We start from the raw sequence: 15,137 nt of genomic DNA, 5'->3' as shown, positions 1-15,137 counted from the left end.
CTTGTAACTTCCAGCTTGTTTTCTGAGATTCTTCTTGATGAAGCATGTGAAGCCCTGCTAACCTTTTTTCATATTTATCCATCTTGTGATCTAGTAATGTGTTGTAGTTTTCTGTCCACATTTCTGCAGGGAATTGCTGAGCAGACATCAAATCGGGCAAATTGGGGGTTTTCTCTGATTACCAAAAGTCAGTAAAATCTGGCTATAATTAGTTAAGTCAAAAGAATCAATCAGTTTCATTAAACAGTCAACAAAAAAGCCCTTTTGCAACTGAAACGCTGATATTGGCACAAGAGAAAAGAAAGTGAATAGTAATGATAAAGAACAAAGAAAGATTATTAAATTAGCTACTTCAGAGTGCAGAAAAAAATGCAGAGGCAAAGAGGAGAATCAGGATGAGCTGATTTTTAATGCTCTGCTCGGCCTTGGGTGTATTAGGAGGGTTATAGTTGAAAGACAAGTTGAACACCTGTGTAGAAGCACTGGAAAGACTACGGAAATCTGTTGCTTTGTAACTGAGGAATTAAGTTTGAAGCTGTCATGGAATGTTAATGCATATGGAGACCATGTGCCTTTAGCACATAATTTGCAATGCAACTCCTTGATCCTGTGTTTGTTTAAAGATTTAAAATATGATGAGCTGCTGATGTGAGTTGAAACTACTTTATCCTTGAAGTGCTGATCTCAGATACAAAACTGGAACCCACAGTAGTGAGGTTTATCCATAAAATCCAGGGACTGACCAGATGAGAAATCCAAGTCATTCAGAAATTGCTGAAGCGTGATCTGGAATATAAATTTCACAGAGTTTGCTGTTTAAAACACGGATTGCAAACCCTGTCTTCCCTTCAGGTGAGTTACCTCAGCTATTGCATGCACTTTTTCTGGGCCTGAGATCCTCTGTGTGCCCAGAGTTGTGAGGAGCTACAGCTTGAGAAGGTTGTGTCTGCTAACCTAAACTTAGAGCATTCTCTATCTTGAGAAAGGTAAATTTAAGCTCCCTTTTAGAAAAGGATCCTAACAAAAAGTGCTGTCCCAAAGGCCAAATGGGTTGATTATATGCAGAGCATTGTAAAGTTGACTTCTGCAATGAGATAGGCAAAGGATGGCCAGCTCACGGGACTGGTTGGGACTGTGGGCAGTAACTGAGCCCTGTTGAGATGGAGCCCTGCTCAGAAGTAAAGTTCTATCTAAAACCTCAAACCCAAAACTCATGGAAGTTGCTTGCCTTTATGCTTATCAGCAATGTAAAGTTTTTCAGAGTTGTGATTTTTGGCTTATGTTCACATTTTGTTTCAATTTCTGCTCCAACGTTTCCTTCAATTTGATGCCGTTGGTTTTGGTCTGGATTTGACCAAAGCCTTTTCTGGATGTACTGGTGAAGGGATCAAGGCCAGCAGACATAGTCAGAAGGGGTTAATTGAAATCAAATCTAGACCTTGATATGCTTTTTAAAATTATAACATGCAATTAAAGCCTTGTGAACTTACTGGGGCTTTAATCTATAGGGGCTAACTGGGTCCCTGTAAGTATATGGTTCAGAGAAGCACTCAATAAAACAGTATTTCATGCAGGAATTATAACCAGAGTATTTTCATTATTTCAGTATTTCATTGAATCAAGCCTGTAGCACCATCCAAGCTGGAAAACAGGTCACCAATGAGAGTAACTGTTTTATGTCATTATTTTCATAAATGAATCAAAGTAGGAAAAATTAATGGGATTGAAACCAGAAAGTGGACATAGAGTGATGGCCTAGTATTAGTGACTCTGAAAAAGAAAGCTAGAGAATGTTAGTCCCCAGCAAGGGAAGAGGAAGAGTAGAGTGGAAGCTCAGCATGTGTGAAGCCTCTGTATGCATCTTGACAGCAGGGAACTACTAATGTGAGTCATGCCTATGAAACACAAGATGATTTATGCTTGCTAGTTCTATTTGGTCTATGATACATTTTGGCACCTGTGTAAGCAACCCTACTAATTTTAAATAATTGGGTTCTTATTTCTGCTTTACAGTTGGGTAAACTGCAGTTTATTCTTAGAATAATGAAAATAAGTCTGTGGATTTCTTTTTTTCAAAGTGGAAAAGTTCTTCAGTTGCAGTAAAGATCCAGAAAAGCTGTGTCACATCAATTAGTTTTAGCTTCTCTGTTGCTCAAATAATAAAGCATACTTCAAGTACCAGATATCCACAAACAACCATGAAACCCAGATGTGCCAGAAGGTCATAGATTAAACCTTGAGATGAGAGGGGGGAAACTTGTACCAGACTTAGCTTAAAAACATATGAGAGAAGATAGTAAAGAGCCAGGTGTTTGTCCTGGAAATCCTGTTTCTGATAGGCTCTTTCAGTGTGCTCTGTTTTGTCTTAGGGTCCCTTTCAGGGGCCTTTTTTTTACAGTAATTTCTACAGTAATGGCAGAAATGCTGATTTTTCTTACATCAGCAGCATTTTCCCTGAAGAAAATAAAAGCTCCACTGACGCAGGTGGAAATCAAAGCCAAAAACACAATAGCATTCAGACTTTTGCCAAGAACTCCTTGCTAGCACTAAAAGCAAGACCTTATCTACACAGTAATATCTTCCTTCCTGGAGCCTTGTAGCACGTTCCAGGAACTCAAACTTGCGTAGAACAACGTGCTGCTGCTTTTCAGCCTTAAATCAGTAACCATCAGTGCCACTGAATGCCAAAAAAATTCACTCAATGCTCAACTTCTTTCCTGCTACTTGCAGTTTTAGATAAAAGGTGTTCATTACTTCAGGGAGTGTGAGAACATGTGCATGAACTGGTTTTGTCCACTGAAACATCTTTAATGGTTGTCCTGAAATCTTCTTCTTGTTTTATACTCTGGATTTATCTTCTTTTTAATTTACTGTTGAAGTCAGCAGTGGTGATTACAGTGCTCTGCATAGAAACAGGAATGAAAAGTGTTCAGGTGGAGAAATTAAAGAAACTGGATTTTAAGTAGCATAATCCATAAAAAATAGAAATAAGCAGGATAGAAACCTGTTGAATATGAACAAAGTTGGGCCTTACAGCAGTGGTCATTGTAGTAAAATTCCCTTTAACACAGATAAAGATGTTGTATCTGTGCACATTACTCATGAGAAATACTGAGAATGTGTGAGAAAACATTCACAGAAATATTTTAAGGCAAATGGAAGCTTCCTATCCTAAAATGCCACTTTTTAATTATGGTTCTTGCTTTGTATTTTTGTGCTTAAATCTTTGGGAATTCTCACTTGTGTAATTTCAGACTTCAAGTCTGCTTATGATGCAGATGGAAACCTGTATGCAGATGAATGCTGTGATGTTTCTGCAGCCTGGTCAGAACTGCTGGTGGTGTATGGCTGGGATCTGCAGCATTTGCATTGACCAACATGTAGGTGATGTAGTGACCTTGGATACAGGGGATACATTGTCAAAATTGTATTCAAAGCAACATGCATGCAAAAGACCAGGAAAAACATGTAGCAATAACCCCCCTTGCTATCTATAGCTGTCTCAAACTCAGTTTATAGTATTTCCAATTAATCAAAGCATTTCTTGCCAACTGCCACCTAAATACTGCTGCATCTATACCATTTCATGCCTACAGACTGGATGTATGGGAGCTCTGTTTTGCAATGAGTTACTGGACTGAACAGAAGCCAAGGCAGGAAGTGATTATGGCTAAGGAGCTGATGCTGACTGAAGATGTGTGATGCTGCAGAGGAAATATCACACAATAGAACCACAGTTAGTTTGGAAATAGATTTAAAAAACAGAGCACATTCGGATGTAAACAGTCAATAGGACTGGGGCCAGCCTTTCTCTAACAATCAGATCATTAGAAGTAGAACCGTACAGAATGATTTCTATGATTAAACTGCAAGTGCAAAATCCATGAAAGTGTGTGCTCATTAATGTTTAACGGAAACAGCCTTCTTGCTTTTTGCCATGTTTCTTCTCTGGGTTGTCCTAACTCATCCTGGATACAAGAGTCAGGCATAAGTCCAGCTTAAATTTAGGAAGTGCAAATGCTCAAGGACTTTGAAAAGGCAGGCTTAGATTCTTTTTTGTAACTATAATAGGGTAGGATCACTCTCTGGAATTGCACTTTTGATTTACAAGATTGCTTCCATGAAAAGTCATCAGCTCACATTTAATTAAAATTGTCAGGATCCAAGTGGAAACAGTCTCTGATGAGAAATGGAACAGAGTTAGTGATTGTTATCATTTAACTGATGATTGTTATGTGGGTGAAGGGGACAGCTCCCTGATTTGTCTAGAGCCTACTTTAACTTCTTGCATTGTTTGTAACATCCATCAAGTAATTTTGAGTTTTATGCTCTAACTTCTGATTCCACCATTTTATGGAAGTCCAACCAGTACAGAAAGCAGTAAGAAAGACAAGCGTTAGTATGTTTGTATGTATCAATTTCATTTGTGGATAAGACATGTACAATGCTTTACAACCACACTGTATGTGCAAGTAGTTTTGAGTTTGGTTCTAATTATGCTTTTTCTGAGTTTCAGCATCAGTGTCAATGCCAGCAGAATTGCCCTTAGCTAAAAGGAGGCAGGCTACCTTACTGCTAATGCCACACTTCAACACAGGTGTGCTCCAAGCAATGCCCTTCATCATCTTGGACCTTAAAGCAGCTGAGCATTATTTATGAAAGTACTGAAATTTCCATGTACTCTGCCATGGGCCACCTGAGCCTTAGTAACTTAACGAAGCAAGAAACTTCTCAGATGACAAAGGTCCTACTACAGCACCAAGAAAGGCTTTATCAGTGAAGATAATCTAGACATAGGGAAGTTTGCCACATAAGTGGCAAAAGTCACTGAACCATCTCTTTTCCATGCACTTCTGGTACATATTTTTATCTATTTGCTCCTGAGTGAATGCCTAGAACATCTACATATCTTGTCTTCCATGTTCAAAATGAAAGCTAAGTTTTCTCACAGTGACTTAGGTCTAGAGGGCAAAATACAGGTGCAGGATTTTGTTTAGGAATAAAGTAAAAAAGTAATACGATCATTTATGGAGAGGAGATTAAATTCAGCCCATGTTTAAAGTAACTGTTTCTTCATCCCAAAACAAATGGGTAAACATCACCCCACCCTAAATATGTACTTTTTTTGATGGAAGAAGGCTCAGCTCCATTGTGAATACCAAGAAACTAACCAGGTTTTAAAGCCCAGCTTCTTCAAAATATCAGTGCATTCCCAGGATACAGCCCTGCAACTCTTGAAAATTAGAGGACATCATAAAACATTTTGAGTTTATTACTAGTAGATACAAAGGCATGTTGTTGATTAGATTGCTCTGAAAAATTGCGTGGAAAAGGGAGATGAAATGTACCTGTATCATTCAGAATTCCTTGGTAAATAATTTCTTCTCTGGCTGCGTAGATGCTGTGAAAGAACTGTTAGCTTTGTACTGCATTACTTTTGCTTTGATGTGCTAAAAATATGTAAGCATGATCCTCTTTCATGAAAAGCCATTCAAGAGGAGCATTTGAGTTGGATATTAACTGTCTTCTCATTCTTGAAACAGGGAATGTAGTTGTATGCACAGGATTTTGGTAATACAACTGGGGATAAAGAAGTGACTTTTCACTAAGGCTATAGCAATCAACAGTTCATCGGCAAGGTGACTGGCAGCACTGTTGACATAGGTATCACAAGTGTTTATAAACGTGAAGGAGGCAGTTTTTTGTTTACAAAGGTGCCTAGAGCTCCATTACATTGTCCTTGTCATTTGCAATACACAGCTGTACTCATAAGGCCCCACTAGAACATGGTCCAAATTATCCTGAGTAAAGCATGGCCTGTGCTGCTTGCCTTATTGATTAATAATTCATACTGCTAGTAAGTAGTAGAATGGTCAGCTATTACAGTAACCTCAGCTAAAGTACTGCTTAAGCTTAGGATACTGACCGTATGTATTGTCATGTAATGTGGTAGCAGCTGTTTTCACTGAGCACCAAGAATCAGCCACACATTTTTAAAAATAGGTTTTTCACTACTTAACAAGAAAACAAACATATCATTTTTGAAGTTAATGAATTGACCAGACTTTCCTTTATTGGTATGCTAGATGTTAACACTGGCTTTCAGTTTGCTTTGTCCAGCAGTCAATAAATCATAGAATCAGAGAATATACTGAGTTGGAAGGGACCCATGAGGAACATCAAGTACTCTTGGCCCTCCGCATGACACCCCAAGAATCACACCATGTGCCTGCAAGTGTTGTCCAGACACTTGAACTCTGTCAGGCTTGGTGCTGTGACCACTTCCCCGGGGAGCCTGTTCCAGTGCCCAACCACCCTCTGGGTGAATAACCTTTTCCTGATATCCAACTTAACCCTCCCTTGACTCAGCTTTGTGTCATTTCCTTGAATCCTGTCACTGGCTACGAGTGTGAAGAGATCACTGCTCCTGCACTTCCCCTCATGAGGATGTTGAAGATTGCAGTGAGGTCTCTCTTCAGTCTCCCCTTCTGCAGGCTGAACAGACCAAGTTAACTTAGCTGCTCCTCATACAGTTTCCCTTCCAGGCCCTTCACCATGTTCGCTGCCCTCCTTTGGACACTCTCTAAGAGCTTAATATCTTTCTTACATTGTAGTGCCCTAGACTGCACACAATATTCAAGGTGAGGCTGCATCAGTGCAGAGCAGAGTGGGACAATTGCCTCCTTTGATGGGCTGGCTCACCAAGAGCCAGCAGTAAAGAAGCACTTACTATTGGCTTTTCTGGGCAAATAGATCTTGTAGCTTGTTTGGTTTCATTAAGAGATTATTAATTAGATTATTATCTCTATATCCAGATAAGGGTGGTGAGAGGTGCCTTGAAGGTAAAGGGAAGATGAAAACAGGACAATGTTGGTCAGTATGCTGACAGGAGACCAGTTATATTTCCTCTGCAAAGCATCAATGATGCAATTAGAGCTGCAGAGGTCAGCAATGAACTATAAGCAGGTCTCTGGATATTTCAGAGGTCAAGGCCCACTAGGTGGACATGCAAGGACTACAGTAGCACTACTCAAACAGCCTTTAATCAATTGTTCGAGACATTACTCTGGCTATAACAAAAACTAATCGTGTTTTGCGGCTGCAATTCAGTGCAACATTCTGAAGACTGGAAAACCCAGATTTGCTTGAGTAAAAAAACAACTGGTATAATAGATTTTCTAAAACAGAATTTTATATTCTGTACAATCAAATTACAAAATCTAGTAATCCTCCCACAATACTGACCTGAGTTTCTAACATACCTTAGCAAGGCAGGAAATTAGGAGACATGGTTGCTTTCTCTTTGGAAAGAGATCAGAAGTCCCAAAACCTAAACTTGACTGTTATGGTGCAAGCCAGAGAAAGCCATGCTAAAGGAAAGAAACATGCACCACTCTCCCTCTGTCCATGGAATTACTCACAGAATGGTAGAAGGCTACCAGATTGGCATTTTCCCCTTTATAAACCCATGCCAACTCCTCCCCATCACCATTTTGTCCCTAACATCTTCAGAAATGCTTCCAGGAGAATGTGCTCCATCAGCTTCCCAGGCAGTGAGATGAGGCTGACTGGCCTGTAGTTCCCCAGCTCCTCTGTCTTGCCCTTCTTGAAGACCAGACAGGTATTTCCTGGTTTCCAGGCCTCAGGAGGCTTCCCTGACTGCCCTGGCTTCTCTGAGATCATCAAGTGTCCTCGCTGTGACACTGGAGATGGACTTTCAAGTGAAGGAATGGACCGGATTTCTCTTTAGCCTCTCCCTCCCACCCCCTTGTAATTGCTGTCACCTGCTGCTTTGCCAGATACCAACAGTGAATTTCTGCTCTTCTGCTCCATCAGCCAACGGGCAGCACACAGCAGGGCAGGAAGAAACTTTCAAACACATCTTGTCCCAGTTTATCCCAATGACAACACAAAGTGAAGGCCCAGAGGTTCTGTACCAGCTTTCTCAGGGGAGGGATGCTACAGCGTACTGCAAGCAGGCTGAATAAATTTCCTTTTATCTTTGAGGGCTACAAAGAGGGATTTGCCTGTGTTTTATGGCTACCTCACCCACTACCTTCTCCTCAGAACACAAAGAGGATGGCTCGAAAGCACTGGAAGAGTCTGGCAACTGATTAGCAGCAATAGCTCACCTGTAGGCCATGATCTTAACATGACTGTGCTTCAAGCCTTCACAGAGGAAGGGGACACATTTGCCTGGCCTCTGGGACAGGCTGAAGATGCAGCTGTGAGCAGAGCTGAAGGGAGCAGAGGAGAGCTCTGGAGAGTTCTATGGGCAGAGAAGGGGCGTAAAGCAATGTCAAGAAGGGGAACAATAAAACAAAAGACATGTCCTAGATTGCAAAGTTTATTAAATATCAAGTCGAATTATAAACAGTGTATTAGCTTCACAAAAAATGTATTCATATAAAAAGGAAGAATGTCACAGCAGCATTTAATGCTTTCCTCGCTGACTGTTAAATCCTTGAATTAGTCAGTAAACCCCCTCAAATTTTTCCAGTCTTCTTCATCTAAGTACAATCATTCTTACTTTTCCAGAACTGGGACTTTGTTCTATACTCTTCGGATTGCTGGTGACTTTTCAAGATGGGAAATGACAACTCAGATCTTCATTAACAACTGGTAGTTCCCTGAAATAAGTAAAGCTGCTTGTATGGTTGACACAATGTCCCACCACATCTGGGCTAACAGCTGGGCTACAGACACCGTATCATCAGCTGTTAGCAGCAACAAAAAGACTACCTATCCTATCACAGAAGTTCTGGAGAGTACTGAGGAAACTTAAAGTTGATGCACTAACATTCATTTTTTTTCCCTCCGATTAGAAATGTTTCGGGTGCACCATAGGTTTTGATGCAAGAGCTGCAAATGTCTGAAACTGCAGCAATTTTTAATACAGAAATCAACACCAATACTGTGAAAAGGTACTGAGTTTGTGCCCATTGCCTCTCATGGTATTCAAGTGTACTGTGTGCGTGACTGAGCTCTATCACAGGCTGCCCATGGAGCCTCTGGAGTCTCCCTCCTTGGAGGTATTCAAAAGCCAACTCGGATGTGGGCAACTGCCTCTAGGTAGTCCTCCTTCAGCAGGGGGGCTGGACCTGATGACCTCCAGAGGTTCCTTCCAAACTCACCCATTCTGTGATACAAAACAAACAAACCAAAAAGACCATATAACAACTCTTAGTACTACTACATACTCAGTCATTTTAAACCTACTTTGCATAAAGTGACGACAGTGTAAAATGCCCTTTTCTACAGCTTGAACACACCTGTAAAACTTTATCAGCAGAAATAGTCACTGCATCAGGACTGAAGCAGCAGGGTGAAAGCACATCAAATAATGTCCTAAACATTAAAATAACACTGGAAACATTCCAAACACATTGACTAAAGTGATTTAACAGAACAAAGCAAATGCTAATGCATTGACCATAATAAGAAACAAATTTGATGATTTTGTCAACCTCAGGAGTCAAGATCAGTCAATCTGCTAGTCAGAAAAAAATGGATGTGGTTCTTATTGTGAGTGCAAAAGAAACCACCTATGCATCAATAAACCAACAGGTAAGTGCAATGTGCTTGACATCCATTTAATACAGTTTGTGAGTTTATATTCTGACTGCAAGAAACATGTTTTCACATCTGAACTGAGGGATGGGAAACCACTGATGCACTATGAAAACCAAATGATTTCCAGAGCCTTTCGTAGCATTTCATTCAAATCAGGTAATTTTTGGTTAAAACATCACGGTACTCCTCTATTGCTCTGCAAAGGGGATCCTTGTCCACATGAAGATTTTCTGAAGATCCAGCAGATCCACCTTCAAGTTCAACAGTGGCTGGAGAGAAAAGACACAAGATTCCTGGCGTTACTTTTACAGCAGACAGGGCAAAATAAGGCACGGCAAGAACATGACAGGCAACATGAGAGACTGCAATCCAGACAGAGATTTTAGAATTTCCAAGGGAATATAACAACGGAAGGGCTAGGTACAAAGGAAGAAACCCATTTTTTCCACAATTGCTTATCCGTCAACAGCATTTCTAAAGCAAGTGGAAGGCATTCCGGGGGCTACACACTGAACATCTTCAGGCAATCCACAAATGACTCCCGTGCTAAACAGCCTCCTGTAGACCTCTTCAACCCGAAGTCTCTGCTTTCCTTTTATGTCCAAAGCAGTGATTTATTGGCACACTACTACTACACAGCACCAGGCACTGCAAAGCAGTAACTCTGGAGGAGCAAATTACCATGGAACAGGTGCATTTCCTCTTTGGACACCTGGCCTCAAATTCTACAGCATGTTTTATGCTACGTACGGCAAGCACTGAACTGATATTTGCCAAAAAAGTACTGGATAATCTTTTCCTAAAGACAGATTATCTTTTGTCACTGATCTCCTTGCTTATTCCAAAAAAGACTGCACCACCTAAGCTACCAAGACAAGCCATGAATCACAGAATCATAGCAAAAATCAGGAGCCAACAACAAAGAATGGGTATGGTACGGTTTAGTGCTGAATGCCATCGGTGTACATGGGAGGGGAAGTGATGGCTGAAGCTTATAAAAATCTTATCTCGTGGCTGCTTTGCTGTTTGTGCTTGAGATGAACTCTAGTGAAGGGCAACTTCAGCTTAAGCCAAGGGTTTCTTTGTGCTTGACTTTTTCCAGGCAACTGCATAACATTGTACACAACGTTTTGGTAAGCAGAAGTTTTCACATTCAAGTCTCAACTGGAAGGCTAGCAGAAATAAACCCCTCTGCTTATCACAGGAACTTCAAAAAAATGGCTCAAGAGCTGTCAAGAGCTAGAAATAGTCACCTTTTTCCTTAAAAACCCTCCTAACATAATGACAGGTTACCTTGTTGAAGTTCTCTAGTGATTTTTTCATCCAGTTCCTGTCGTACCTAGAATTAAACAGAACATACAGAATTTAGATTTACAGTTAATACAGAGTTTTGGTACTATTACCTAAATATGACTGTTAAAACTCCTAAAACATTCTTAATCTCCACAGATAATGTCACAATAATATCATTCCACAATAATATCATTCCAAATAGAGACATCTTGGTTGGGGGATTGATTTTTAGTGAAGAGAAACTCTTGGTCAGCCAGGCTGTAGCATTCTCATTGCTGAGCCATGAATGGTAATGGTAGTGCAAAACAAGCTGTAACTCACTAGCTGGATTATAACTGGGCAACTGAAAAATATCAAGAAAGCACAGAGGAGTTATTGCAATGAGGATATAGCTAAAGTTGATCATCCAATACACGTGCAGACTGTCAGCTAAATGCTGAGATATGCACAAGTGCCATCCACAGGGAGCATTTCAGTTGACGCTGGCTTCTGCAGCTTCCAAAGGGAAGAGGTGCAACAGCAGCTGCTGCAAGGTCAACATATATCATTGTATAGGAAAAAGCATGTGCCAGTATTCTTCTTTTCTCCATCTTAAGATGGAAAATGGAAAGAGCTCCTGCAGGTCAGGTCAAGACTTTTCTTTATTGTTACTGCAAATACCATGACACCCATATATAACAATATAGAGACACCAGTTTTTCTTGCAAAATCTGTACTAAGAAAAAAACCCAACAGCTAGAGCTTCCTCATAGCAAGCAGGTTTTATTATGCAACCAAAGTCAGCCCAGATCACTGGACAGGAGCACTTAATCCTGTCTCCCCCAGAAGGTGGTTATTCTAGGGGATAACTAAGTTATTCTCACTAATCATTCTGATTTCAAAGTCTTCCTAAGAAGAAATCAGATCTTTGAAGAGTCATAGACCAGGCACTCTATGCTGCTGTTCACATTTGATGATACTTGTGACTCCTACATTGTTTCTGTCAAGTCTGTGACACACAGAAGTGAATTCCAAAATAGATGCCATGCAGCTTCCAGGCCTACGATGGCCATGAAGATGCTGAAGGCTGTGGACCACATGAGCTATGCTGAGAGCTGTGACTGTTTCTTTACTGGAGTGGAGAAAGTTCGGGGGGACATTCTCTGGGCATACTAATGACCTGGTGGGGGAGTAAAGAAAATGGAGTGAAAATCTCCTTGGTGGTGCCAAGTAACAGAATAAGAGGGATGGGAAAAATCAAAATAGAGGAACTTTCATTTTAACACAAGGATTTTTTTGTTGTTGTTCATTTGGTTCTCCTACAGGAGAACCATCATCCAGTGGTACTTCATTGGAATAGACTTTGCCTTTGCAGATAGAAGAGGGGAGCACAGAGTTGAAAGAACAATGGAAAAGGCCCTCCCCCCCCCAAATCCCCAAACCTCTAATTTTTCTCAAGCAGGTTCAAGCAACAGCAAAATCCTGGGTAAAAGGCACTTCCCCTCCCCAGCACATGAAATGAGACATAGGTAACAGAAAAAAACAGGAAAACTAATGCCTAGACCAAAAGACGACCTAAACCCAGGACTAATCCAAAGTAAAGCAGTAGTACTGGAAGAGTTAGAAGAAACCACTTTCCCTGGTTTATGAAGCCCTCAGAATGACCAGAAGCTCCACAGGACCCTCTGCAACATGTGTGGATGAATCAAGAGAAGAAAAAGCCCTTCTTTGACTCTTACATATTTGATTAACCTTTCTGTACTTCTCATCCCCACCTGAGGAAAGAGAAATGGATGGAAGTAAAGACAACACATGGATTTCTGAAAAGGGAACGAAGAGGCCTTTGAATGAAAATACACCTTTGAGGACTCTAATGTGTCTCCACTGTTCTCCCGCTCCTCTGGAGAAGGCATCACAGCTGATGAGCCCAAACCTCCTGAGCAGGCACTTCTCACTGCACAGCTCTTCAGGCAGCACCATACTGGGTTCCCTTGCAGCAGTCACCATCTCAATAATTCTGCTTCAGGAAGCGGTGCTGACTTACTACTTACCCACAGGAGCTTCTTGAGCACAGAGTAAGTTGGATCCTGTAAGACTCCATGAGATGATACTCAGAGTCTAGGAACTCAACTTCAGAGCAGTACTGGTACTCCAGATATAACTGCTGGTATTATCCAGAACTTTCTAAATAGCAGAACAGGCAAGGAGGGTAAAGAGCCTACTCTTCTAGTTTAAAGAAGTTCCATTATAATAGATGAAATCCAAGCATCCAGTGTCATATTACGGAGGGTGAAGTACCACAGAGGCCATAACATTACAAACGCAGAAAGCACAAAAGTACTCGGCAGCAGTCACTCTCTCTTTCAAACTAACAAGTTCAAAACGTTTCCAGCTTTAGGCAAAGGTGAATGCATCAGTAAGTTTTAATCAGAACCTAACAGCATAAATAGACAAAACATTTCCAGTACCACCCAAGGTTAAACAGTACTGGCTACAAACCTTGTCACGTATCTCGCTGCAAAGAGAAGAAAGAGAAGATTTTGATTAAGGAGCTGAAAAAGAAAGAAAACCAGCCTGAAGTTCAAAGGTCTTCAGTGGGAAATAAGGAACACGGCCTACATGTACACAAGGCAAGCAAAAAAGCTAGCAATACAAGGACCACTAAAATACAAGAGGGCAGGTGGAAAATGGAACTAGAAAAAGAAAAGAAATTGAGAGAGAGAACAGGAAGCAGACATTCCCTTTCTCATCTTATGTAGGGAAACTGGTTTCATCAATCCACCAGTTCACACTGGCTGCAGCCAGCAGAGTTCACTATTCTTCTCTGTGTCAGGACAACCACATTCATTTTCCCCAGCCTTTGGCACAGCTGTTAGGATTTAAGCTTGATGGTTCTTAAATGTAACAACAGGCCTCCAGTCCAAAAATCTTGCAACACTTGCAGCAGGCATTCCTTGCCTTGGGCTACGGACTAAGGCCACAGTACGGACTTACATTCTGATACATGGACCACTAACAGTTCCTTCTATTTTTGACCCAGAAAGGGAAGGTCAGGTTGGGATTGAAGCAAGCCCCCAAAATAAGAAACAAAACCCCTCCAGACATCAGTCATTGAAGGGTGGGGAAACGTTATACGTAGTTGTTCATCAACTTCCTTGAGAGTATGTTCAAGGCTGTGAGACACACGTGGCCTGAAAAGAAACTGTATGGGTGCTGTTGCAGTCAGGACGCTGAGTGAGGCCTTTATCACCATTCTCAGATCTAGTGCATTCTTTTCTTGGAATCAACTCAACTGTTTTCCACAAGTAGATCTGGGAAGCAGTTGTTGCAAAGCGTTGAAGCAGCCTATGTAGCAATTTGAACTACACATCTGCATAAATTAGCAACTGGATAAAACAATGAGCCATGAAATAAATAACCTGTAGAAATATTTAATTTCTGTAACATTTTTCAGGGAAGCCAGGAAAGCAATGAAGGTATCTGTCTTGATACTGACAAAACTTTGAGATGCCCAGAGTTTTCTTCTGGAAAATCAGAATGGAAAGGACAAGTTGAAGACTGTTGCTGTAATTCAGTTTTAGGAAGCACTGGGTACTCCCACTGTCCTTCCCTTCACTGTCTGTTTACCCTGTTCTTTTTCAAAAAAGACACAGCTATCAACTCTTTTCTTTTCAACTAGGGTAGCTTTTTTCCTCAAACAGGAATGGCTTCCTCCTCTGCCTTTTCCTTCTTTTAACATCTTGCTGCCATCTCTCTGTCCTTTCTTTCCCTCACTTGTTCCGTGCTCCCTGCCCCTCCTGGTCTTCTCCTTTTCTCCCTTTTGCATTGGGTCCCTGAAGTTTGCTTCCTTTCTAGTGCTTGCCTGCAGAATAGTCCCTGCAGATGGTACAGCACTAATTACCTCACGAGTTCTTTCCGTAATGCCTGTCAACGCCTCTGCCCTCAAAAACGTGTTCAGAGCGGTACAGAAAAGTTCCTGTCTGTAACTGCCGCTGCTACACATTACCTACGCTGCTTGGCCCCTTTTCATCTCCCTGGTGTTTTTGTTTTCAACCAGGTGCTGTATGCTGACACCTTGTTGAAGAAATGGGTTCTTTCCAATGGAGGTGAGGGGACCAGTGAACTGAGATGGACTTGAAAGTGAACAAATGCTTCTCACATTCATCCAACAACTAAACGCACTAACTCAACAGAGAAGCTTGGCCATGCCTCAATCCCATGCTACGTGGCTGTCCCGCTGATTACAACTACTGGTGTGTGGTTTCCACGTCTCCTGGTATAATGCTCTGCAT

At 41.2% G+C, this 15,137-nt stretch overlaps 1 protein-coding gene across 10 annotated transcripts in view; it reads right to left on the bottom strand.

The window, feature by feature from the left end:
- Window positions 1-8,331: 8,331 nt before the first annotated feature.
- ANKRD26 (ankyrin repeat domain 26) overlaps window positions 8,332-15,137 on the bottom strand; it is a 53,676-nt gene continuing 46,870 nt past the window's right edge. For 9 of the 10 annotated variants that reach the window (XM_032688670.1, XM_032688663.1, XM_032688666.1 and 6 more), the window contains 2 exons: window positions 10,867-10,912; window positions 8,332-9,842 (listed from right to left, as the gene is read on the bottom strand). In XM_032688670.1, the coding sequence (XP_032544561.1) occupies window positions 9,721-9,842; window positions 10,867-10,912 (168 nt within the window). In that variant the 3' untranslated portion in view covers window positions 8,332-9,720. The other variant, XM_032688665.1, reaches the window with a different exon arrangement.

This window comes from Chiroxiphia lanceolata, chromosome 5 (genome assembly GCF_009829145.1).
Source record: "Chiroxiphia lanceolata isolate bChiLan1 chromosome 5, bChiLan1.pri, whole genome shotgun sequence".
Lineage (NCBI taxonomy): Eukaryota > Metazoa > Chordata > Aves > Passeriformes > Pipridae > Chiroxiphia > Chiroxiphia lanceolata.
The sequence above is the reverse complement of the archived record's forward strand: the minus strand, read 5'-3'. Positions and strand labels throughout refer to the sequence as shown.